The sequence below is a fragment of the Apteryx mantelli genome, chromosome 28 (genome assembly GCF_036417845.1).
Source record: "Apteryx mantelli isolate bAptMan1 chromosome 28, bAptMan1.hap1, whole genome shotgun sequence".
NCBI lineage: Eukaryota > Metazoa > Chordata > Aves > Apterygiformes > Apterygidae > Apteryx > Apteryx mantelli.
This window is the reverse complement of record NC_090005.1, coordinates 2,754,327-2,777,490: the sequence shown is the minus strand read 5'-3', so window position 1 is coordinate 2,777,490 and position 23,164 is coordinate 2,754,327. Positions and strand designations below refer to the sequence as shown.

At 50.9% G+C, this 23,164-nt stretch overlaps 2 protein-coding genes and 2 long non-coding RNA genes across 4 annotated transcripts; 2 read left to right on the top strand and 2 right to left on the bottom strand.

Moving 5' to 3' along the window:
• Positions 1–123: 123 nt before the first annotated feature.
• HOXB2 (homeobox B2) lies at positions 124–4,293 on the top strand. Its single transcript, XM_067311841.1, has 2 exons — positions 124–1,673; positions 2,814–4,293. The coding sequence occupies exons 1-2, from the start codon at positions 1,286–1,288 to the stop codon at positions 3,455–3,457; spliced, it is 1,032 nt and encodes a 343-aa protein (XP_067167942.1). The 5' UTR covers positions 124–1,285; the 3' UTR covers positions 3,458–4,293.
• On the bottom strand, positions 1,786–15,039 carry LOC136994367 (uncharacterized). Its single transcript, XR_010886481.1, has 3 exons — positions 14,978–15,039; positions 12,408–12,485; positions 1,786–2,049 (listed from the first exon to the last, which is right to left on the bottom strand). It is a non-coding gene; the product is annotated as an uncharacterized lncRNA (long non-coding RNA).
• Positions 13,534–15,191, top strand: HOXB1 (homeobox B1). Its single transcript, XM_067311842.1, has 2 exons — positions 13,534–14,143; positions 14,866–15,191. Exons 1-2 carry the CDS (start codon positions 13,534–13,536, stop codon positions 15,189–15,191), a joined length of 936 nt encoding a protein of 311 aa, XP_067167943.1.
• LOC136994366 (uncharacterized) lies at positions 15,032–22,166 on the bottom strand. Its single transcript, XR_010886480.1, has 3 exons — positions 22,077–22,166; positions 21,516–21,621; positions 15,032–15,111 (listed from the first exon to the last, which is right to left on the bottom strand). It is a non-coding gene; the product is annotated as an uncharacterized lncRNA (long non-coding RNA).
• Between the last annotated feature and the right edge of the window lie 998 nt (positions 22,167–23,164).

Sequence of the window (23,164 nt, the reverse complement as noted above, 5' to 3'; positions counted from 1 at the left end):
AACTCTTTAGCAAAAGCCAAAATTATTTGCTGAGTTAGGCCGACCTGTCAAAAGTCTTTCGAGAAAAAGATTGATTGTTTCTCTCTTTTTTTTGGTTTGTGTGGACCCGGCCACTTTAAAAGAAAAAAAAATCTTCCTGGGAAATGACTTTTCATTTTATTTATTTATTTTGTAAACTCTGGAAGTGGAGCTGTTTATTGGCGAGGGGAAAGGGGGGAAGAAGATGGGAAGGAAGAAATGTGATTTCAAAGATATCCGTGACCTTAAAACATGTTTGGCCTTGAAGAAAAGTGTAAAGGGCCCATTAAAGCTCACTTTAGAAGCAGAAGGATTATGCTCTGTTTCTTTAAAAGTAATTTAACAAGGCAAATCAGGCCGATCTAACTAAACTTGACTTGAAAGCTCACTTGATTTCATAAGTGCTTCATATCCAGACTCAGAAACAAAACTCCGAACCAAACTCTCCTGCTGGCCTGAACTTTTCAAGCTCTGCAACGTCTCTATATAATACGTAAATACACATACTCAGCCCTAGCTTCTGTCGCCAGACCCGAGATCCCTGCTCGCCCGGGGTTTAGGCTGCCCTTTCGCCGGCTGCAGGCGGACCCCCGAGGGGAAAAGCCCCTTTTCCCACGCCCGATTCCCCCCCGTGGGTTCAGGCTTCCAGGAGCTCAGTGAGCGCCTCCGCCCGTGGAGCCTCCCGGCGGGCAGGCAGCGCAGGGGAGGCGGGCAGGGAGGCAGCGCAGGCAGCGCAGGGCAGGGAAGGCAGCAGAGGAAAACACGCAGACAGGCAGCACAGGCAGGGAAGGCAGCAGAGGAAAACACGCAGACAGGCAGCACAGGCAGGGAAGGCAGCAGAGGGAAGGCAGGCAGCACCAGGCAGCGGCCGCCTGCCCGCACCCCGCCGGCCCAGACACAGCGCAGCCCGCGGCCCGCCGAGGAGGGATTAGGGTGGGGGGAAAGGATGCTTTTCCTGGGGATCTTCTCTCGCTTCTTTTTTTTAATCAATTAAAGAAAATAATGCTTTCTGTTTGCCACCAGGCCCCGCCTGCCATTGGCCGGGGGTGTCCACGTGACCAGGAATTGGCTGCAATTTCGCCCCAGTCTCGAGTTTAATAGAGCAAGGTCCCCATACGCCTGTATTATCAGCAATATAACAATTATAAAAAGCCCGAGAACCATCATCATCACTGCCATAAAAACTGAGGCCCTCAGATTTCTCTCCCTTTTCCCCTCCTCCTCCCTCCCCCCCTCCCGCTTTTTAAACCCGGGCCCTGGAAAAGCCATGAATTTTGAATTTGAGAGGGAGATCGGGTTTATAAATAGCCAGCCTTCGCTCGCAGAGTGCCTGACGTCTCTTCCCGCTGTCCTGGAGACATTTCAAACTTCATCAATCAAGGACTCGACATTAATTCCTCCTCCTTTTGAGCAAACCGTCCTCAGCCTGAATCCTTGTTCCAGCAGCCAGGCAAGACCGAGGAGCCAAAAAAGAGCATCTCATGGCCTGCTCCAACCCCAGCCTCCGGTACAGCCCGGCCCCTTGGCAGCGGAATTCCCCTGGATGAAGGAGAAGAAATCGTCCAAGAAAGCTACCCAGGCTCCATCCTCTTCTTCCTCCTCTTCCCCCCCATCATCTTCCTCGGTGCCGGTGCCTGCCGCAGGATCTCCTGCAGGTTCGTATAATGAGGGGGTGAGGGGTGTTTGCCGAAATCGGAGAGGATCCGAATAATAAACAATTCCCCCCCGCCCCACCAGCAGCCCTACCCCAGCCCCCCCCCCCGACTTTGCCCCGCGCCTCCCCCGAAACTGTGTCATGCAATAAAAGACACCGCAGCAATATACCCAGCCGGGTGTGTGTGGGGGTGATAATTCTCCTGCCTCCCCCCCCCCCCGCAAATAAAAGAGCAAATTGCTGCAACTTCTGTGAAACCAAACAGAAAGATTTCCGGGGGAGTCGGACTCTTTATTAGCTACCGCGGGAGGAACTGGCAGCTGAGGCAGAGATCCATTTTCTCGACTTTCCCTCCCAGATCTGGATTTTTTTGCAGCCTACGGGGGAAAAAAGAAAGAAGAGCAAAGGGGGGAAAGAAAGACGGCTGGGGAAACGCTGAGGCTGTTGTGAGCAAGATTAGGAGGGAAAAAGAGCGAGAGCAGGACTCTCAGCATTCAACACATTGTGGAGAGCCAGTTCCCAATTACAAAATAAAATAAATACAGCCCCACATTCCCCTTCTCCCCCACAAAGCAATATGCCCTTTCCAAGATGCCTCTTGGCGAGGAAGTTCAGCAGTCCTGGACAGGGACCATCCTTTCCCCGGGACAAAATATTTAAGGCAGAATTCAGTATTTTATTAGCATCGTTCAGGTAAACGCTAACGCGGGAGAAGGGCGGAAACCAGAGCTCATTGGCCAGATAATACAGGAATAATGAAATCAAAGCTCAGCAGCGTCAGTTCCTAAACTATTGGCAAAAAAACAGTAAGGAGTGGGTCGAAATTCCCCTTGTCCGTGAAGGGGGTAGAGAGGAAAAATCTCTAAAAGCAGAGGCCAGGGAGCAAAATCCTTTCTCCTCCCTGCGGTAAGGGGACTGGAGGGTGATTTCCAATCTCCCTTCCCCAGTGGGAAGAGCTCAATTAAGATTTATTTTCTCTTGTAGCGGCTTAAAAGTTCCTCCCCCACCCCCATGCCAAGCTCGTTAGTGCGGGCACGGCTGTGCCCAGCCCGCAGCGGGGAGGGGATGGATCCAGACCATCCATCACCGCATTTGCCCCCGCTCCCTCTCTTTGCAATGTGCGGTTTTCTGTGTGTTTAAGACATCCAGGGGCTCGCCGACACCAGCGGCTCGAGGAGGCTCCGGACAGCCTACACCAACACGCAGCTCCTGGAGCTGGAGAAGGAATTCCACTTCAACAAATACCTCTGCAGGCCCCGGCGGGTCGAGATCGCGGCTCTGCTCGACCTCACCGAGAGGCAAGTCAAGGTCTGGTTCCAGAACCGGCGCATGAAACACAAGAGGCAAACCCAGCACAAGGAGCCCCCCGACGGGGACCTCGCCTACCCCAACCTGGACGAGGGCAGCGACCCCGCGGACGAGGCTGAGGAGAGCCCCCCTTTCGGCCGAGCTCCGGACCCGCGGGGGCCTCTCCACACCAAAAAGCGGGGCAGCGCGGAGCCCGGCAGCCCGCGGTACGGCGCGGCCGGGGCGGCGCGGGCGGCCGCGGAGGAGCCGGGCGGCGCGGGCGGCCCCGCGGACGGTGCCTACCCCGAGGGCCAGCACTCGCCTTTGCTGCCAGAGCTGAGCGTCTTCTCGGCAGATCCCTGCCTGCAGCTCTCGGAGGGGCTTTCCTCCAGCCTCCAGGGCTCCTTGGAGAGCCCCGTCCACTTCTCCGAGGAGGACCTGGACTTTTTTACAAGCGCACTTTGTACTATAGATTTGCAACATTTAAATTTCCAGTAGCAATCGCCACTCGCCACTCGCCTCTCCGTTCCTGCCCCTTCCAGGCAACGCACGCACAACCCCCTCCCGCGCCCCAGCCAGCTGCCCCCAGTCTCCTTCGGGGGGGGGCACCCCAAAAACGCAGCCCAAGCCATTATTCATTCCTTCAGCCCACCCCGTCCCACAGACATTTTCTTTTAAAACTCTTCATACCGTGGGACCCGAATCACCCTCCCAATATTTATTCTAACAAATTCACATAAAGGAAAACCCTAATTGTTACTAAATTCAGGTATTCAATTATAGTTCTTTTGTCTTATTTATTTTTAAAGAAAGCACCCAATAGTCCTCATGCACATCAGAGATATCATCCCAAGAGAAAACATTTGTAAATCCTTCAAGTGAATTTCTCAGGAATCAGAATGAGACTTTTAGATTTCTTAATAAAATAAAAAAAGAGGAAATTTCTTTCCTCTTTTTAAGTTTTAGAGGTAGACTATTTATTCAAATCCTTTAATAGTAAATGGCAAATTATTTATTGTACATTATTTTCATAGCGTAAATAAATGTCTTTATAAAATCAAGAACGTGTGTTACTAATTACTATATATTTAATTCGAAAACGTTCTTTTTTTTCGCCTAAATTATCCGCCTTCCTCTTTCCTGCTTTGGAGTAATCTGATGCCCTAATCATCTGTTTGTGTGTATTGAGAGAGGAGACAAAAGAAATTGCTCCCAACTACCATTTCAAGAGGCTTAGTCAGAAGTATTTGCTGTATTCAATTCTGTCTGCATTTTCCTTCAGCTTGTTAAAAAAAAATAAATCAAAGCAGGACATTTGCTTCCAATTTTAACAATTGTTGTTATATTTTTGTAACTAAAAAAAACCCTCCTGCGCTTGGAAAGAAATCGCCGGATGAAACAAGATCGAAAGCAAATACAAAGCCAGCGAGGTGGGAAGGCGCTGGATCACGGGCGCGGGCTGCGTGGGCCCCACGCACGTCCCGCTCCCCGCGCTGCCGCGGGGGGTTGCGGCGCTCCCCCTCCCTGAGTCCCCCCAGCCCGGCCCCGAAAGGCGCACGCTGCGTCTTGCCTTCAGCCCACTCCTCCTCCTCCTCTCAGCTCTCGCAGCAACAAATACATACAGGCAACGTTGCAAGTGGTAGCGTTTAAAACGCCTCGGACTACAAAAAAAAAAAAGACGGAAAAGTGAAAGGGTGGTTGTGGGGTAGGTGCAAAAAATCCACCCTGGGAGGGTGGTGTGTGCCAGCATTTTAGTCAGTAAATGAACGCTATAAAGAGGGGCAAGAGATCAGCCTGAGAGAGGCCTTTTCTCTTTCCTCTCTTTCTCGCTCTCTCGCTCGTCAGTAGTGCAAACCAGAAAACCCCTGGCCTAATAAATCTGTGGTTTCCTTCCATGGCAATTTGTGCTGCTCTGTCCCGGCTCACGGGTCCCTTTACGAAAGCTTTCTTCCAACATGTAATTTTAAATACTAAACTCATATATCAAAGAGGAAAGGCGAGGGAGAGGGGGTGGGGAGGCTTATGAATGAAAAGGGGTCAGCGCAAGAATCAATCGCCGTGACACCAAAAATAAATCATATTACGTCTTTGCTAAGTCATTGGTGTTTCCTCAGACACAGCAGAAATTTGGGAGGCGTTCAAATGGGGTTTGTGTGAAAGTAGCACGCAAAGGCGAGCCGGGAAGGGGCGGGGGGGGCGGCGTGGCGCAGGGGCGAGCGGCCGGGGGGCGCCGAGGCGGCCTTGAAATGGCGCAAGGAGCCGCGGCGGGGCGCGGAGAGGGACCGCGCAGCTCCGCGCAGCCCCGGGCAGCGGCGGCACGGCAGCCCCTTCCTTCAGGGCCGGCGGAGGGGGCGGCGAGGCCCCGCCGTCCGCCCGGCTCCCGGGCAGGGGCTGCCGCCAGGCGGGGAAGTCTTTGCGGGGGCTTCCTCGGGGGCCGCGATCTCTCCTCGCGGAGAACTGAGGAGCCGTTTCGTTTATTTTCGTGCTTGGCAGTGTGCTTGGGTGGTGTCATCCTCCCACCAGAATCACCAGGAAAAGCGTGGAGTCTGGGAAACTTCCGCGTGGTCGCCCAGTATTTTTATTTCCCATTAAGAGCCTCAGACCCAGCCTTTCTTTCTACTTCAGACTGTGAAAAGAAATAAAACAACATAAAGAAAGCCCTCGACAGATGTTTTCGAAATTGCTATTCGAAGATCTGGAATATCTCTCCCCGCTGTAACAAAGGGGGGTTGATTTTACAGCCACCTTTTTATTCTTAACAATGTCACCAGCCTATTTCGCGCCCCTGCTAAACGAGCAGACGTTTCAAACCTGCTAACATCTCACTCCGGGAAGGACTAGGTTTATATTGAAAATCGAAGTAGACTGCAATCAAAATATTCAAGTGAACATTACTTAACACCTTCGCATAAATAAAAGGAAGCGTCTAGTGCATAGTTTACACTGAGTTCAGCCGAGTTGCATTCGCATCCTAGCGTGGGAGTCACCACGTCCCTCCCCCATCGCACCGCTTGTGCTGCCCTCTTGTACTGACTCCTCTGCGCGCTGAAAGTCCTGCAGCCACGCGGAGGGAGAGAAACCCGTGCACACCCCACGTACCACAGAAGGCTATTCATTATCTTTAAGTTTATTTAATATCTCCAGCTTCTGGAACGTACTCAGCGACAGCGTTGGCACTGCCAGACGTTGTCTATCAAAGCGCCATTTGTTCCAGTGCTTTACATATTTCCCCTCTCGCCTCCTCCCCCTCGCAATCCTGAATACAGGCTTGTTGGGGAATGGCAGGAGCCGGGAATCAGATGGTCGGAGCTAGCCCACGCCAAGCGCCTGGGCTGCGGAGCCGCCGCTGCGCGCCCCGCGCTTGCTCCGCGCTCCCACGCGCACTGCCCTGCCCCGTCCCCAGGGCAGCAGCCATTCCGCTTTTTTTTTTTGGGGGGGGGGGTGAGGGGAGGTATCATGTATTTGCACTATTTGCACTTCCCATTCGCCTCTCAAGAGAGGAGAGCTTCTTATTCACCTTAAAAACATACATCTCTCTCTTAGCAGATCAATCTTGCAGCGGATTTCCACAAACACACACGCCCTTTCCGCGTGGAAGGGAGGAGGGGAAGGGAGAGGCGAACGGGGGGGAACCGGAACGTCTCCCGCTGCGGCCCCCCCGGGCACGGCCGGGAGGGCGGCGCTGCGCCGCCAGCCCCGGCTGCGCCCTCCGCGGAGGGGAGCGCGGGGTGGGGCGGGGGCGGGGAAGGGCTTTCCACGAATTCACCACCGTAAACCCTGACATCTTATCAATACAAATCTCTAACAAGGGCCCTTCTGCAGATCATAATGACTTCTCAAAGTTGCTGCAGGTCTAGAAAGCATGCCAGTCACAGCCACAGATCAATTCTACACCCACGGAAAGTGACTTAATAAATGGAACCTCGCCAGTTATTATCCTTGCTAACAGCAGGCCCCTTCTTATTTGTCCTAATTAGCAAGACTGAAATGTCGGAGGAAAGAAGGGGAATATTCAATAAAATCTAAATTATTGAATGACTGTAAGATTTCGCCATTAGTTCAGCCATTCTTTACCTTCTTCAAAATGTCAAACAAATGGAGAATGCATATTTGCAACCCTGCCCTTCTGTTCTGTGCAACTGGAGGGCATATATTAAGCATATTAAGCATATTCAGCTCTTGATCGTTGTCAAAACACTGCAATTGCCTCACGATTATTAACCTAGAAATATGCAAACGAGATATGCTCGCACGTGTTGTAAGGATGCTAAAGTAATATTTATCTTGTGCTGATCTAGTCTGGGGATATGTTTGCTAAAGAGCTACTTGAGGCCCTGAAGATGTTGAACTAAACCATTACAGCCATGGGAAGGCTCAAAGCAGCAAACCTCCGAAGAAAACGTGGACGAGAGAGTGTAGCAGGACTTGATCCAGTAAAGTGTGAGATGGGAAGAGTTAACTTCTCTTGGGAAATCACCACCACTTTCCTCCTGAGCTGCCGATGCCAGACTCTGGCTTGCCGGGAATATTTCTGAATTTCTATTGACCCTTTTCTCAACAGTGTTGTAGCATCCTTTTCTGTCACTACCGCATCCCAGTCCTGAGTGAGCGGAGCTTGATGAACACTCTTAATGCTCCATCATCATCAAAGAAAGGAGCTGGGAGAGGAGGCTTCCTCCTGCGCCCCGTCCTCGCACCTCCCTCCTCCATCGCAGCTTTGCCGTTTGTTTTCTTCCTCTCTGTATACAGTGAAGAGGAAATTACAGTGTCCTGTCCGGAGTAACTACTTTCAGAAATGCTGCAATTTGCTCTGTAGTCCCAGCTGAATCTAGTTCTCAAGGCCAGGGGGATAGTATTTAAAATACTACTAGTTAATATTAATCATGCTGACCTACTAATATTAGCAATATTAATGAAGATGTTAATAAAATCATGCCTTTATTAAATTTAATTAATTAAAGGGCGGCTTTAGGAGGAACTAGCCCACCCCGGACTTGCCAGGTGCTGATAGCTGTACGGACCTGACTGAAATCCAAAGAGGTTTCACCGAGGGCGAGACACTCCGGGGTCAGTCCCGGCCGTCTGCACCCCGGAGCTGCCGGGGCCCGGCTCCAAGCCCGGGTCTCAGCGGCCCGGGCACGGCGCCCCGCCGGGCGGCCCGGCGAGCTGCCCTGGGAGAGGCCGAGGCCTCCGCCGGGGCCGCGGGGCGCACGGGGCCTGCCCGCTGCGGGAGCGGGCTCGCTGCTGCACAGGCAGCAGATACAGATCTGTCCTCTCCACTCTCACCCGAGTAGAAAGGCTTAATGAAGCTAATTAGCGTGACGACTCGACTTACACACACAGACGCATCCCTGCCTTGGGACCACAGCACCAACCCCCCCCCCCCCCCACAACTCTCACTCGGAGAAACAGTCGGTACATACAGGACAGGTTTCCCAGAGCAAACGGGACAGGTTCCCCAAAGCCATTGGAGGAGGAGTTTGATCTTTCGGCGCTGGAGGAGGTTGGAGTTGAGGGGGTTTTGCCACCCCAAAAAGGGAGAAATACAGAAACGGGCATTTCTCATCCAAACTTTCCACTCACGGTGTGCGTCGGGAATCCGACATCTCAAAACTAATTTCTCCCTCCCTGCCTAAGCGGGCTTCTCATCCCCTCCGCGAGGATGCTGACCACCTGCGGACCGCCTCCGCTTCCCTGCGGGCTCTCCTTTCTCCCGATCACTGCTGAAAAGTCAAGCTTCGTCCAGGGAGTTACACGAATTGACCCGGGCGCCCAAAGCCGAAGGGCTCCGTGCTCCCCAGCTGGGCCGCTGCCCCCGCGGAAAGCTGCGAGGAAACGTCTCAGCACGACGTCGTGCCAGAGCTGCCGCCACTGCCGGTGCTCACCCTGAGCCGGGCCCCCTCGGGAACGCCACGGGCTGGCCGAGCCGCCGGCCCTGTGCTCGCCCTGCTCCTGAGCACCGCAGATAAGAATTACATCTTATCTTAATTGTCTCTTATTTATTCTTCAGCTCGGAGATAGCCCGATGCCTATAACTCATTAAAAGGATTCCTTCAGCATTTCTTTGGACTCACAAGCTCTGAAGCCTTTTTCTGTATTATTATTTCATTTTCTCCCTTCAATTTTTAGACTCAAATATACACAAACATAGGAGGCTATGATTTAACCAGGACATATGCCGGGACTGTAAACTTCTCTGACAATTTCTGAGGACAAATCCTTTTTGGCGATAACGAAGTCCACAGCCAAACACACATCCCAAGCGTCAGCAGTGCTACTTATAAATCACCCTGCGAGGAGCCAGAAGTGACGTTTCGTACGCATGACACAAACTTTCTCTGCAGAGAGTTATATTTAACTGCAAAATGAAACATCTGAAGACTCTGAGCGCTCTGGAGCCTTTGGAAATGCTTAATTTCTTCTGTGTCTCCTGCACAGAAAGCTCCCCGACCTGTCTCGCATGAAGATTTGCTACAAGAGGTGTTCCCACAAACCATCTTCCGAGGGACCCTATCCTACATGTCAAGCAAGTTGTTTCAAGGCAAACAAGCCATCGCTTAGGAAAGGGCGAAAGCTCCCCTTTCCCTCCCCTCAGCATGCTGCAGCACCGAGTTTCATGGAGCTATTTTATGTCTCTAAAAGGGAGAATTCACTCTCAGCAAAATGTTTACTTTATAAAGATGTCTTCAGCGTGACTGGAGAGAGTTGGAATAAAGGCGTGGTTTTCTCTAGAGGGCCAAAAGCAGCATCCCTGCTACTTTAACAGTGAGAGCGAGCGGGTGCTTTCCCCCGGGAAATGCATCAGAAGAATGACAGCTGCTGAACTGCCCAGGTTTCGTTAGGGCACATGTTCGGCCGCCCCTGCCTCGGGGAAGACGGAGCAGCCGAGGCGCACGGGTGCGTTTGGGGCGGAAGGAGCGCTCCCGCCTGCACCAGCCCCGCGGTGCCGGCAGCCAGGCAGAAAAAACGCGTATTCTGCCGGTCCCCCCCCCCCCCCATTTCTATCTGCTCATCACATAATGCCTGGGTTTTAGGCTGATAACTCCTGAAGTGCATTAGGCCTGCAGCCCAGCATTAGCTCATGGGGAATAGGAAACCAAGCTCAGGAAAGCAGCTCTTTTCTGGGGAGTGTTAGACACTTAGTGCCATGCAAGAAATCTGACCCAGCAAGCAACAAAGTAATTTCCTCTTCCTCTCATTGACCAACCTACCAGTCTCCTGGCCAGCACACATTCTTTTCCCAGGAACCAAAGAGCTAAAAATTCCCCACTCGCCTTTATTTTCAGCTGTCTCCAGATATTTTATTTTAATCTCGTTGAGTGAAAGACAACATCATTCCCAAAACGGCGCCTTTTGAGCTTTAGGGGGTAGGAACAATTACTAACGCTACTGTCTCCCACAATAAATAAGTGAAAATTAAGCAATAAATATAATGAAAGGGTAATGGCTAATTAAATATTTTCAGGGAGGAGGAGAGAGGGAGGACAGAGGTCTGTGAATCTGAGAATCTCCACTTACACCTTCTGTTGTTTTGACCACCTCCCCTCTCAGCTGGCCATAACGGGTGTTTTAAAGGAATAAATATGTAAATAACAGAACTAGGTTTACCAGGAGATTGGTTACCAATTATCTGATATTTCCTTCTCCTGCAGGTTCTGAAGGTCTGTACCGAAAATGGGTCTCATTTCGTTTCCACAAGGGGAATTAAAAACAATAATAATAACAGCAGCAATTTTATATCGTATCCACGGAAAGGAGCTAAGAACGAAATTTAGAAGAGCGATTCCCAAGGGCAGCCTGCACGCACGTTAGCGCTGGGGCTTTTGAAAATACGGCGCAGCAGCCGCAGGCCAAGCACTTTGTTCTGGGAGAGCAGCCGGGCGCCGAGCGCGGTTGGGGCCGAACCGCGGGCGCCTCCGCCCGCTCCGCCGGGAAGGCCCGGCAGCGCCGGGCGCGGAGCTACGGCCGCCGGTAGCCCCGGGCCGCGGCGCCCCGCGGAGTCCCCGCGCTGCCGGCTTGGCCCCCTGGCATCTCCCTGCCCCGCGCAAGGCAGAGCCGGGGCGCGGGGGGAACCCAGCACCTTTCACCCTGCCGTTCCCCCCCGAAACGTGCCCAGGCTTTCTGCTGCCTTGGCTGCCGCCAGCAGGTAGGGAGTGAGGGGCCTCGCCCGGCGGAGAGGAGCAGATGGCGAGCGGCTACCGGCGCCGGCGACGCAGCGTCCCCTTGCTGGGAGGAAATCAGCTCGCAGCCCATTTTTCGTGATCAGTTACCTCCACAGCGGGAAGGAAAAGCCTCTGCCAAGGAGACTTCACCTCCACGCATGCCCATCTCACCGGCATCTTCACTTTCACGTCCCCGTTTCACCAATACCTTCACTTTCCCCGAATAAGCTAGGATTTGGAACAGTTCCCAGGAGTGCAAGGACCGTATTTCATCCTCCCCTCGGGTCCGAATATTTCATGTATTTCATGGCTAGAATGTTGGTCGCATCCTGTCGCATCCTGTCAGATTTATCTGGCTACCAAAGAAACTCTGTTTTTATCTCAAAAGTGTCTCGGGTCTAAGGTTTGGCTTAGGATTCACTGAGGAAAGTTTAATAGCAAAACTTTTGCCTCCATAACTCTGCAGTAGTGAGCTCTCTTGGAGCTAATTTTGAAACTCCAGAAGACAGCTGTATTTTAATGACATAAAGCATCCCCTTAATGTAACGCTAGAGTGAGATCATGGTGGAAAATTATCAGACAATACAAAACAATTGGTTCAAGGTTGAAATAAACATCTATCCTTTTCTTTTTTCATTTTAAATCCATAAATCATCTATTGTAAGCATCGTTTAAATATAATACATTCAATTTAAACATGAATGCAACATAATATAAAAAGCACTCCTGGAATCAAATTAGAAACCGATTTCTCTTACAAGGAGAATGACATGATAGTTGCCTTGAATCTTTATAATCACTTTCAGTTGTTTTATGCAAAAAAGGCTGCAGTGAGTTTCAGAGAGCGTTTGTAACCTAAAATATTTGCTTCTTGAATATCTCAGCATCAGCAGAGTCCACAGAATAAATGAATAAATAGCCATGAAGCACTGGCAATAGTTTTCTCCTTATTCTTTTTATTGAAGGATGAGAAATGTAGCTGGCTAAAACTCACTTCTTCTCTGTCGGGGATTTAAAGGCGGGAGGAGGGTTGATGCCATGGCTGCCTGGATTGCAGTTTCTTAACAAATGTTACCCCAACGTGTTGCATCAGCCAAAACCCTGAACTAGAGAATGTGTTTATGCCTTTCAAAGTGAACTTTTGGCCTGAAAAAAGAAACCCTCCTGGTTCTTCTTAAAGGCTGAGTAACCAGTAAATATTCTGACAAGTAACAAATGACTGTGGGCGTCATATTGTTGGGTGCTCTTGTCTCCCCTCCACTAACAAGTAAATAAATGTTGCCTACCTATGTTTCCATTCTATGAGCAGCGGAGTGGCCGGCCTGAAGTCAGTGTCTTTTCACCTACTCATCAGCTGGACTCTGCTAGAGGAAAATTACAGTCTCACAATAGATTCAGGAAAAGATCACCAGGTTTGTAACTGAAAAGCAGAGCTTAAGGTTCGAGCATTAGTTAAAGCCCTTAAAAACATCTCTTGTTTTCAATAGTAAATACATAGATAGGTGCATGGATGAGTGGATGGATAAAAAGATACGTAAGTTGATAGACACACAGACAATTTTTAGTTCCATTCTTCCTATGACTAAGCTGTGTATGGTATTTCTTCAACAAAAGACATTCTGTGTTCCTAACTTTATTTCATCGCCTCATTAGAATATTGATTTAATTACATTGCTTTTACCCACACTGGCTCTAGACACAAAGCTGGTGTGGCAAAATTAAAACACATGGGGTGTTTTTTTTAATTAGGAGCTTTTTGTAGACTTCTCAGCCCAGAGAACTCCAGACATGTTCAAGCCACTTTACAGGGAAAGTTTCGAAATGAAGAAAAGGACATCTTTTTGTAGTTGGGAAAAAACATCTCCCTATATCCTTCTCTATTTTTTTTATTTTTTTTCAGATGGAGCTAGGATTGGGGAAAAAGCCTTTTTAAGTTGGGGGAAGGGGAAGTTCTGATGAAACTGGTTGATCGTATAACTTGGAGGCTTTTTTAGCACTTAAAACAGTCGTGGATAATTGTAATTCTTCCCCCAGTCCCCTGTTCCCCTCCACCTCCCCGCACCCCACCTCCCTTCTCTCTTTTAAAGTCTTTGAGGAAAGATTTTGACGTATTCGTGTTGTTATCAGATTGATGGGCAGGGTTTGATTGAAACCCCTTTGTCATGCAAATGTCAGGGCCTTGATGGATGAGCTCAGATATCTGACAAACTTCAGGAGCCCCTCGCTCATTGGGCTCGGGGCGGACCACGTGGCCCCCGCCCCAGCCCCCAGTCCAAACCCTGCCGAAGGCTCCGGGCTTCGAGGGCTAGCGATGCATGGAAGGAAGTTTTACAGCTTTGACATACTATCTAAAGGTTGTAGGGCAGGCGGAATCCCCCCCAAAACAGGCTGACCCTCCTCCATCAGTGGCAGATGGACAATACTAGGATGAACTCCTTCTTAGAGTATGCAATTTGTAACCGTGGGACGGGCGCCTACCACCATTTAGAGCAGAGCTCCCCTTCCTTCCCCTCTTGCTCAGGTAGCCCTGCCAGTGACACTTTTAACGGCGACGGGCGCTTTGGCGTAGGAGGGAGCGCGGCCGCCGCTGCCCATCTGCCCCAGCAGAGCCCCGGCTACCACCCGCCCTCCTCCGGGCGCGCCGGCCCCTTCGCGGGCGCTGCCCCGGCCGCCGGGTACCCAGCCCAGACCTGCAGCCCCGGCTACGGGCATCACCAGCTCTACCTCGGCCAGCAGGACGCGGAGGGCGCGTACTTCCAAGCGCCGGGCTACTCCGCCAGCGCGGGATCCACCCTCAGCTCCCTGGCAGAGGGCTACTGCGGGGCGGTGGCCGCCGCTGGGCAGTACCAGCAGCACCTTTACGGGCAGGAGCAGCCCAGCTATTTGCCCGCGGTTTACAGCAATCTTTCGCCTTCTCTAAACGAGGACAAAGACCCCGCGTGTCCCTCTGAGCCATGCCCCAACTCCAGCGCCACGCAGACCTTCGACTGGATGAAAGTGAAGAGGAACCCGCCCAAGACAGGTGAGTCTGGCGAGCGCAGAGCTTTGCGGGGATGGGTCCCCTCCGGGGGAGGGAGTAGAGAGACGGGGGGCAGCTGTGCAGCCCTGCTAGTAAGGATTGCCTTCCCTGGGGCTGGTACTCAAGGCTCATCTTCCAGGGAACACGGATTCGTTTATATTTAAACACCAACCCTGTGCTGCAGAAAAGCCAGCTAGAGGCATTCCAGACGCATCTGATAGAGGGTCCCTGAGCTCAGTTTCCCGCAGGCCCCAATGAGATTTAAACTCAGCTCGGAATAGGAAACGCTCCAGGCTTCCTGCTTCTTCCACAGTTGTGGCTTCCATCTCCCCTATTGTTCAACTTCCTTCCCTACAGTCTTCCTTAAAGCTCAGTCTTCTCTCCTCCCCCCATCATGGCCCTCGCCCTCCCTTCCACTCCTTCCCACGCACGTTCAAGTTTCCTGGAAGTTTGCAGGGAACACGGGGGAATGGTTGCAAGGGAAGAGGGCAGCTTGGCAGAGCCCGGGGCTATCTGTCCCTCGAGGTGATATCCCTGGGCTGGGAAGCCAGGGATAGCTCAGGCTCCGGGAGAGAGGACCAAGCTGCGGGTGGTGGAGGGACCAAATGCCCCGGAAACTAGGGGAGCGGGGGGGAGCCCGCTTGGTCCGACACCCACAGTGTCCCCTGCCCAGCTAGGGAATTGCTTTGGCTACTCCTGCCCTGTTGGTGTTTGCTCGTTAACAGCTAAAGTGTCGGAGTACGGACTGCTGGGCCAACCCAACACCATCCGCACCAACTTCACTACCAAGCAGCTGACGGAGCTGGAGAAAGAGTTTCACTTTAACAAGTATCTCACCCGGGCCCGAAGGGTGGAGATCGCTGCTACTCTGGAGCTCAACGAAACCCAGGTGAAGATCTGGTTCCAGAACAGGCGGATGAAGCAGAAGAAGAGGGAAAAGGAAGGTCTAGCCCCGGCTGCTGCTTCCAGGTCTGCGAAGGAAGCAAACGAAGCATCGGATCAGTCCAACTGCACCTCACCTGAGGCCTCCCCCAGCTCGGTGTCTTCCTGAAACACGTCCCTCCAGGGGCACAGCGATCAACCCGGCCTGCTCTGGCGGGGCAGCTGCTCCTGGCAGCCCCGAACAGACACACACGCACGAACACGCGCTTCCCACGCACAGCCCCGTCCACACACACGCACAGCAGAGCGGGCACATCCACCCACGCAGAAGCAGGACACGCGTCCCCTCCGAGCAGCCCCTTTGGCTAGAGTCGCCACCACACGTGTGATATTAATTCTCCTGCTTGCATTTCTCTCTCTTAATTTATAGACCCTCTGTAAAACACTGGACTCCAAAGGAGCAGCCGTGTCCTCATATATTCTTAGCAATAGCCATTTGTCTCAGGGACGTTTTTCCCTCTCCCTTTCCCTTCTCCCTCCCCGATAGGAACTGCACTTTCAACTACAGAAACTTTAAAACGAATTTAGTTCTCCCCCGTTTTTAAAATGTGCACAATGACTTTTGTCTGCAAGAATCCTACATTTGATGTATTTTTTCCTCCCCACGAGAGTGTAAAAAGTTTTGAGGATTTTTTGTTTCTCTTTTATTTACTCTTTGTATATCTTGGAATGAGATCTGATGTATCCAAAATGCTAGAAGCCTCTGGAAAGACACAAACAAACACAAAGCAGAAATGCAACTCTCTTCTACCATTTTGCACTATTACTGCTTTACAGGGTTCTGCACGCTCTTCGACTATGATTGTTACTAGTCCTGGGGGAGAGAGGGTTGTGCTATCAGAGAAAACGAGATTAGGGGAAGGCTGACCTCGGGGTACTTTGGGCAACGGTCGTTGTCGTACGAGGTGTGAATGTGCAGGGGAACAAGGCTGTGGAGTGGGACAGCAGCTCTTGGCTCCCCCCAGACACTGATGGACTGACTGGTATTTATTGTATGTCTCGATAGCCTGAAGTCTTGAAACGAAGTAGCACGGTTCCTTGTATCCCTCCCCCCCTCCCCTTAGGCTTATCGGAGTCCGATAAAAACATTATTTAACCATGGTTAATTGTTTCCCTTCCCCACGAGAAACTTTAGCGTAGAACGAAATGAAAACCACGGAAACTTTCGTTAAAAGTGCTTTAAAGAAAAAAACGACATCGAGGAAAAACTAGCGATTTCTTAATCGGATTCTCCCGTTTCCCCTCCGGTCCCTTCCCCGTGCTCTGTACTTTGAAATGAAACTACCTCAGTCTAATAAAGTTTACTTTTTCCACATGCAAGTCCTCTCGGCTCTGAGAGAAATGGAAATATCTCAGGTCCGGGGAAATGTGCGGGACGGGGAGGGGGGGGGGCCCGGGGACGGAGGGAGGAGGAGGAAGGAAAAGCCTCCGGCTGTTGCCAAAGCTCCCGTGCAAAGCGCCCGATCCTGCTTCCCGCGATGTCCCCCGAAGCTCCCTGGCACCGGCAGCGGCAGGATTGGGCTCCGCTCTCGCCTCCGCTGCGGAGGCAGCGCAAAGCCCAGACGGCAGCAGGTAGAAATGTGCCGCTCCTAACGTGGAGTTATGTTATAATGCAGAGTGTAAAGAGGCCTGAGGTGACCAGAACATCATCCTCATCCGCAGTGTAACTGTTCCCGGCACGGAAGCAAAGCTGCTGTAGTGAAACAGCATTAACTGGAACGAACTTGGGGTCCGGGATAGGGGAAATGCGAGTTTCTGAATGACAAGGAACAGTTCTGTAAAGTTGATCCAATGCAGAACCAAAATGAAGCGTGAATTAGTTTTCTCCCGTAAGATTCCCAAGATAACCCCTGAAGGGAGAATGGGTGTTTTCCAGAGTGCAAGTAACGGACCAGAACAGTTCGTGAAAGGACTCGAGCCTGGGGCCCACAGCAGCTATTCCCAGCGCAAAGGGGGCCAGAGCCTTTCTGCTGCCAGGCGGATACTCCGCAGAGTGGGGAGGGAAGAGGGAGGCAGTCCGGATATAGCTCTGACCTTTTTACCTCGAAACGCCTCTGGGATTTCTAAACAAGTAAACAGAGGGGCTGCCAGGAGAAACTATTGTTCTGGCTTCGTCAAATTTGCAAACCTTTTTGGTGGGGGCGTGCGTGGGGCCAGGAATGAGCAAAGTACCTGCTACAACGGCAAGGGGGTCCGGCCGCCCTGCCCCGCAGCGCCGCACGGCCCGGGCTCAGCCCCAGACCGGCTCCTCTGAAGGCCCCCGGGCGACAGAGCATCGCTCTTCCCCCAGCGATACAATCTTCCGCTAGGTAATATACTTCCCTGACTCGAAAGGAAAGATTTTGAGTGTCCAATTAGTCCAGAGATAAGAGAAAAGGGGGGGGGGGAAGGTGAAAAGAGGATTTTGTTACACTAACAGTTTGCAAAACGTCAGGAGAGAGAGAGGGGGAAAAAAAAGAAAAAAGAAGCAAAGGCAGCCAGATTGACTTTATAACCTGCTGGGGTGAGTCAGCTTCGTTTAACCTATTCGTTGAACCAATGTGGTTGAAGGTTTGGTTGAACTTATTTGATTTGAACTGTCTCACTGAAACAGGGGGGTGCTCTTCGAAAGCTCGTGGGTTTCCACCGCGAAGATTTTCTTCCCCGCCTATGACTTCGGACCTCGGCGAGCCCTAACGCAGGCTCCGAGGGGGCAGGAGCCCCGCTCGCCGCCGGAGCCAGGTGAGGAGGGACGCGAACCCTCTCGGGCCGGCCGGGCCCTGTCCAGCACACGGGGAAGAGCCGAGCGGAAAGGAAAGGACAAAAAGGAGGTTACTGATGTGTCAGTGTGTCGGGCACAACAAAGGCCCTCGAGGGCCCATTTGAAACTCAAAGGGAGTCTCCGGAAGAGTCCGCAGAGACTGTGCCGCTGCGCCCTTACATATGTAGCCCCCTCCAGGCCTCCCCTCACCGCTCCCTTTGCCCCCGTCGCTGCCAAGCCGCGTTTCTTTAACAACGCTCACCGCACACAGCTAATCTCCCCCCCCCCCGAGTTTCTCACGCTCCCTTTTGTCTCAAGAGCCCGAAACTCACTGCTGTGAAGCAGGAGCCGGCTGGAAAGGCCAAGCCAGGACAAGCCCAGCTGGGGGTCCCTCGGCCGGTAACAGATGCTCCTGGGAAGCAGCGAGGGACACACGTGGCCGCTCCACACTCCGAGAAGCAGCTCAAGAGCGGGGGCTGCTACTTCGCTACCGTGCAGGTACCTATATAGCCATACATGACGTGACCGCACACTCCTCACCAAAGCACATTGGAATAGACCACACCGAAAGAAGCACACACGTGTCTCTGCAGACCTACATGCCTAAGCCTCTTTCTATCTATATTCAGCCCTATCTCCATAGTTGGACGTTATCAGACACCTCCCCAAATATGAGGTCTACCTAAATGCCTTTATTTTATATATATGATGCACAACAACGTGGCTATTCGTAATCCTTTATACACCCATATCTGCAAGTCTATCTGTCTGTTGGTCCCTAGTACTGCATATTTCATGAGCAGGAAAATTAGCCAAGTCCCCCCGTACATTCACACACAAAGCAACGTCTTAATGGAGATTTAGTCCTTTAATATCCCAAAGGAAGGGGGAATTCCCAGTTAAAGAAAAGTAACGGTGTAAATTATTAATGGCAGTCGCCGTGCCGGAGCTGTGGTCCCTGTGCGGGAGGAGGGGACGGTGCGGGGAAGCCGCGCAGCCCCGCTCCTCTGGCTCCGCTCCCAGAGCGGAGACCCGGGGAGAGCGCCCGGCGCTCTGCCCTGGCGTGGCAGATACTCCCGGGCCATCTGTTCCTTACCCCTTGGTGAGAAATGTTTCTCCTCTCCCTAAAGCATTTGTTCTCACAATGTGAGACCCTTTTGATCTCAGAAGAGGACATTCTATTAAAAAAAAAGATAATAGTATCCTGAGGACTTCCTTACTTTCAACTCCACTTTGCCGGCTGCTATTAACTCTGCTCCTGGAGCCTCTTTGCACTGAAGGTGTGAAGCGTTCCCGGGGGTCTCTGTCCGGGGACAAAAACTCCCCTCAGTAACTCTATTATAGGCGGGTTTGGCTCTTCCCAGCCCCTAGGAGCCTTTGATGCCTTGAAGTGGAGAAGAAGGGTCGAAACCTTCCGGGTTTCTCCAAACATTTTCACACAACAAAATCAGAAAAGAACCACCTCTTCCCCGGCTCCGCACCCAGCAAAACCAGAGCAGGACAGAGGAAAGACGTTTTCATTGCACCAGCAGCAAGTCAGAACCGAGCAACAGTTTGATCCAACTTCTGCAAGTGGCACCCGAGGCTGCATGGTGCCCATACACCTGCTTAAGCGCTAACATTTCCAAGGGAGTTGATACACTCTAAATCAGGTAAAATAGGAGGGATTTTCAAGCCTTATAAGTTTTCTCAGCATTTTTGATGTGAGTACGTCTTTTAAGCGTCCCTCATACCTGGAGAACCAGGCAAAGGACCTGCAGCCGTGGCAAGTGCTGGGATAAGTGCCGCTGTCCCCAGATCCCAGGGCCTGCTGGGGAGTGCAGTCTGGACAGCCCTTCCCTGTCCCCGGGCAGCTTTGACCCCTGCTGCGCTGCCTCGGGAGCACATTACCGCTAGGTCCTGGGAGCTGGGCATATAAATATGTGTGTACATTTATATAGATTCTATATATTTATAAGTAATGCATTTCATTTGTATTTATAGCAAATATATAGCATATTTATTTTGCAGGGCTGCTGCTGTTGAGGTCACCTGGATTTAAGTCGGGGGCCCGTCTGATCCACTGCTACATGTCTGACCTCAGCTGTAATCTCCTTCTCACTTCCACTGAAAGGGCCACCCCACAGTGCAGTCCCCTCACCCCTCCATCTGTTCCCAGCCATTCGCTTTCACCAACACAGATATTTCAGCGCTGACCAGCTTCAGGGCTGCTTTGCTCTCTTAGGCAGGTGAGATGAGGTCTGGGGGCAGAGGGCTGGGGTGGAAGAACAATTGCAGAAGTGAGTGTACAAAATGTTTCCTTGCTCTTCAGAGGCCTCACCTATCCTGTCAGTTTACACTGGTCTGACAGCTCCATTTCAACCCCAGCCTTCATATGGACTTGTTCAATATTTACTCAGGCTGATGGGTTTGCTCAGAACTTGCCTTCGTCAGCCTTGCTCTGCCGGGTTCCCTTCCCCTCAGGCCCAGGTTCACACAAAGTTCAGCCTGAAATGAATTCACCCAAAGATGGGCCCAGCTTGGCCTGAGGACCAGAGATGGGGTCAAGCCTGGGTCTCTGCATCCCAGCCAGCCCTAGCGAAGGCCAGCACTCAGCACTCCCAGCCAGGAGGCTGCTTTGAAAAATTATTTGGGGTTAAAAAAGAAAAAGCGCTGGGCCAGGGAGGACGCATCAAGAAAAGCAGGAGCTGCTTTTCAGTGCAGAGAGCACAGGTCAGCCCTTCCGGGAGGGTGGATAGTTCATGGACGTTAACTCTGCCCAGGGCCCTGTGTGACAATCCTGCAAACTCAATATGATTGTAAAAACTGCAGTGGGGAGCAAAAAGGTATGTATATGTATATAAGCATATATGAATAAATATAATACCTAATGTGCATATATAATATATGATATATGATATATACAAATACATATTGTATTATATAAATCTATATTTATATATGTATATCTGGTGGCAACAGATTAAAACCTAAAATTGGGATAAAATCCAGGCTGATTTGCCTGAAGCAATGATGCAGAGATGGCTTTAGGTAACGACAAACTGAAATCTGCTTCAGCCACAATAACAAAAAGACACCTTTCTGAAAGCCTTTCATCAGAGGAGCAAAGCAAAATTTAATGCAAAATAGATAGGAAAAAGAGCATATCTGGAGAACTCCAAGGCCCCAGAGACAACATTTGGGAAAGGCACGAAGTTCTTTGTGAATTTGCAAAATGTTGCTCTGGGGCCAGACTTTGAAGAGGGCTCAGCATTTATCAGGGTCCCAGAGACCTGAGATGCTTCAGGGATATGTCAGGAGCCAAACCTGCCCCTCTTGGGGGGGGCTGGATCTCTGATAGAGGCCGGCAGACTCTTTTTTAGGAACCAGTTGACTGGCTGGGGACTTGGCAAAAAGCCCCGTGCGAGTCTCCCAAAGGACTGCAGTGAGTTTGGGATCAGACCTGGTGTAGAAGACCCCTCCGGAGAGCTGGAGGGTTCCACAGAGGGCTTGGTTTGTCCCTGGAGCCCGCCCAGCTGCTGGGGTGCTCGCAGGTGTGCCCTAAGGCAAGAGAGACAGAAGCCTACCTGTCCATCTCTTTTCCTGACCCCCAGCTTCCAAACAGATCCTCAAGATAGGATCCAAGTTGTTTGATGGCACGGACTTGGGATTTGTTCATTATAATATTAATATAACATTTCCTTATGAATTCACCTGTTCAGATGCTCTACTCGGAGTGCCCAGGTGCTGAGTCCTTCCCACACCAGCTCCCCTGATCCTGTAGATCAGTTCCTTAGATGGAGGCATCATAAACTGAAACCTAGGAAAGGGAACACACATAATAAATCCCTATTGAGCAGGCAAGAACTCCCGTTTGAGGATCTACAGCCCTGCGGAATATTTGCACCCTTTTAATACCTTGGCAGAGCATCTCTGGGAACAAGGGGAATTTCAGGTCTATGCTGTGAATCTACAGTCCTTATGAACAGCATTGCAAACTGCTGTGTGTGAGGACGGGTTTTCTAGATGTCTCTTAGAATCACACACTAGGAGAGTGAACTCCCTTTCAGTGGTCATAAAGCTAATCCGATGAGATTTAACAGATTTGTTAATGGCTGTAAAACACTCGAGGTTATCGCAGTCCCTGTCGATTAAACAATTTGGCGAAGTGCCAAAATACAAGCGTTTTGATCGCAGAAAAACGTGGGGGAGTGAGTGGGATCTTACATGGTTCTGCTGTCTCACCCCCGGGATTTAGTTCAGTGGAAATCTTACCTCGGACTGTCTTTATTTAATTTCTTCCTTCACTCATCAGCACCGCCCGGATCATTTCCTCTGCATTTCCCTCTCCCATTTCATCAGCGGGTGCTCGGAGTCTCCAGTGGTTTCTGTCCACGTCTTCATAATCTTTTTGCTTGAGGCGGCAACATACGGAGCTACACGTGGAAAGACAGCAAGAAAGCAGTGTTACCAAAAAAGAAAACAATATACCGCTTATTTCAAATAGAGAAGCTGGCACTGCATAAAGACGGTAAAATAAATTGTTTCTCGTCTAAACACAAAGTATACTCTAACTTTTGCTAAGAGTTCAAAGAGTCCCTGTCCTTGCCAAGCTAAAGGGTCAAAACCACCAACAAAAAGCTTTTCCCAAGAATTTCCTTAATTTAGGTGAGAACATTTTCCCTCACATGAAAAAGTGGCTTTTAACCTCATTTTTCTTATTACTATGTCTCGCAGAAAGGAAGGAAATAATACATTTTTTTTGAGTTACTACTACATAATATTTCTCTGTGTGAGTTACCCTAAACATGACACACCTGAAAATATTGGTACTGTTGGCATGAAAATTAGCAATACTTGAAATCCAGTCCCCAGTTTGAACCCTTTTTGCTCCAATTAGCATGTTAAATATCCACGGATTTACAGTGTACTTTATCACATCACACAGCGCGGAAACACTGAGCCTAACTTTTTTATTATAGAAAAGAATACGAGAAAAAAGCTTTCTTAATGATACTTTAATTGTGTTTCCTATGGAAGGATTTGAGGAAGTTCATATTTAAATGCCGATTGATGGAATGAAGAAGATATAGCTCCTTCTAACAGCCGGAGATTTTTTAAGGATCTCATATTTCAAAGGCAACGCTGAGTTCTTGATAAACCACTCCACAATGTGCAAACAAAATGATTTTTTGCCCATTACTCCTAAACACAGAACTCATCAAAAGGATCAGGGCGTTACAGGTTGGCGCTACGCTCAGGTTTGTTGCAGCTTTTCGGAAACCCGCGACAAGAGAGCTGGGAGCCGCGGTGTCCCTGGGCGCCAGCACACGCAGCGCCCCGCCCGGGCAGCCGCCGCCGCC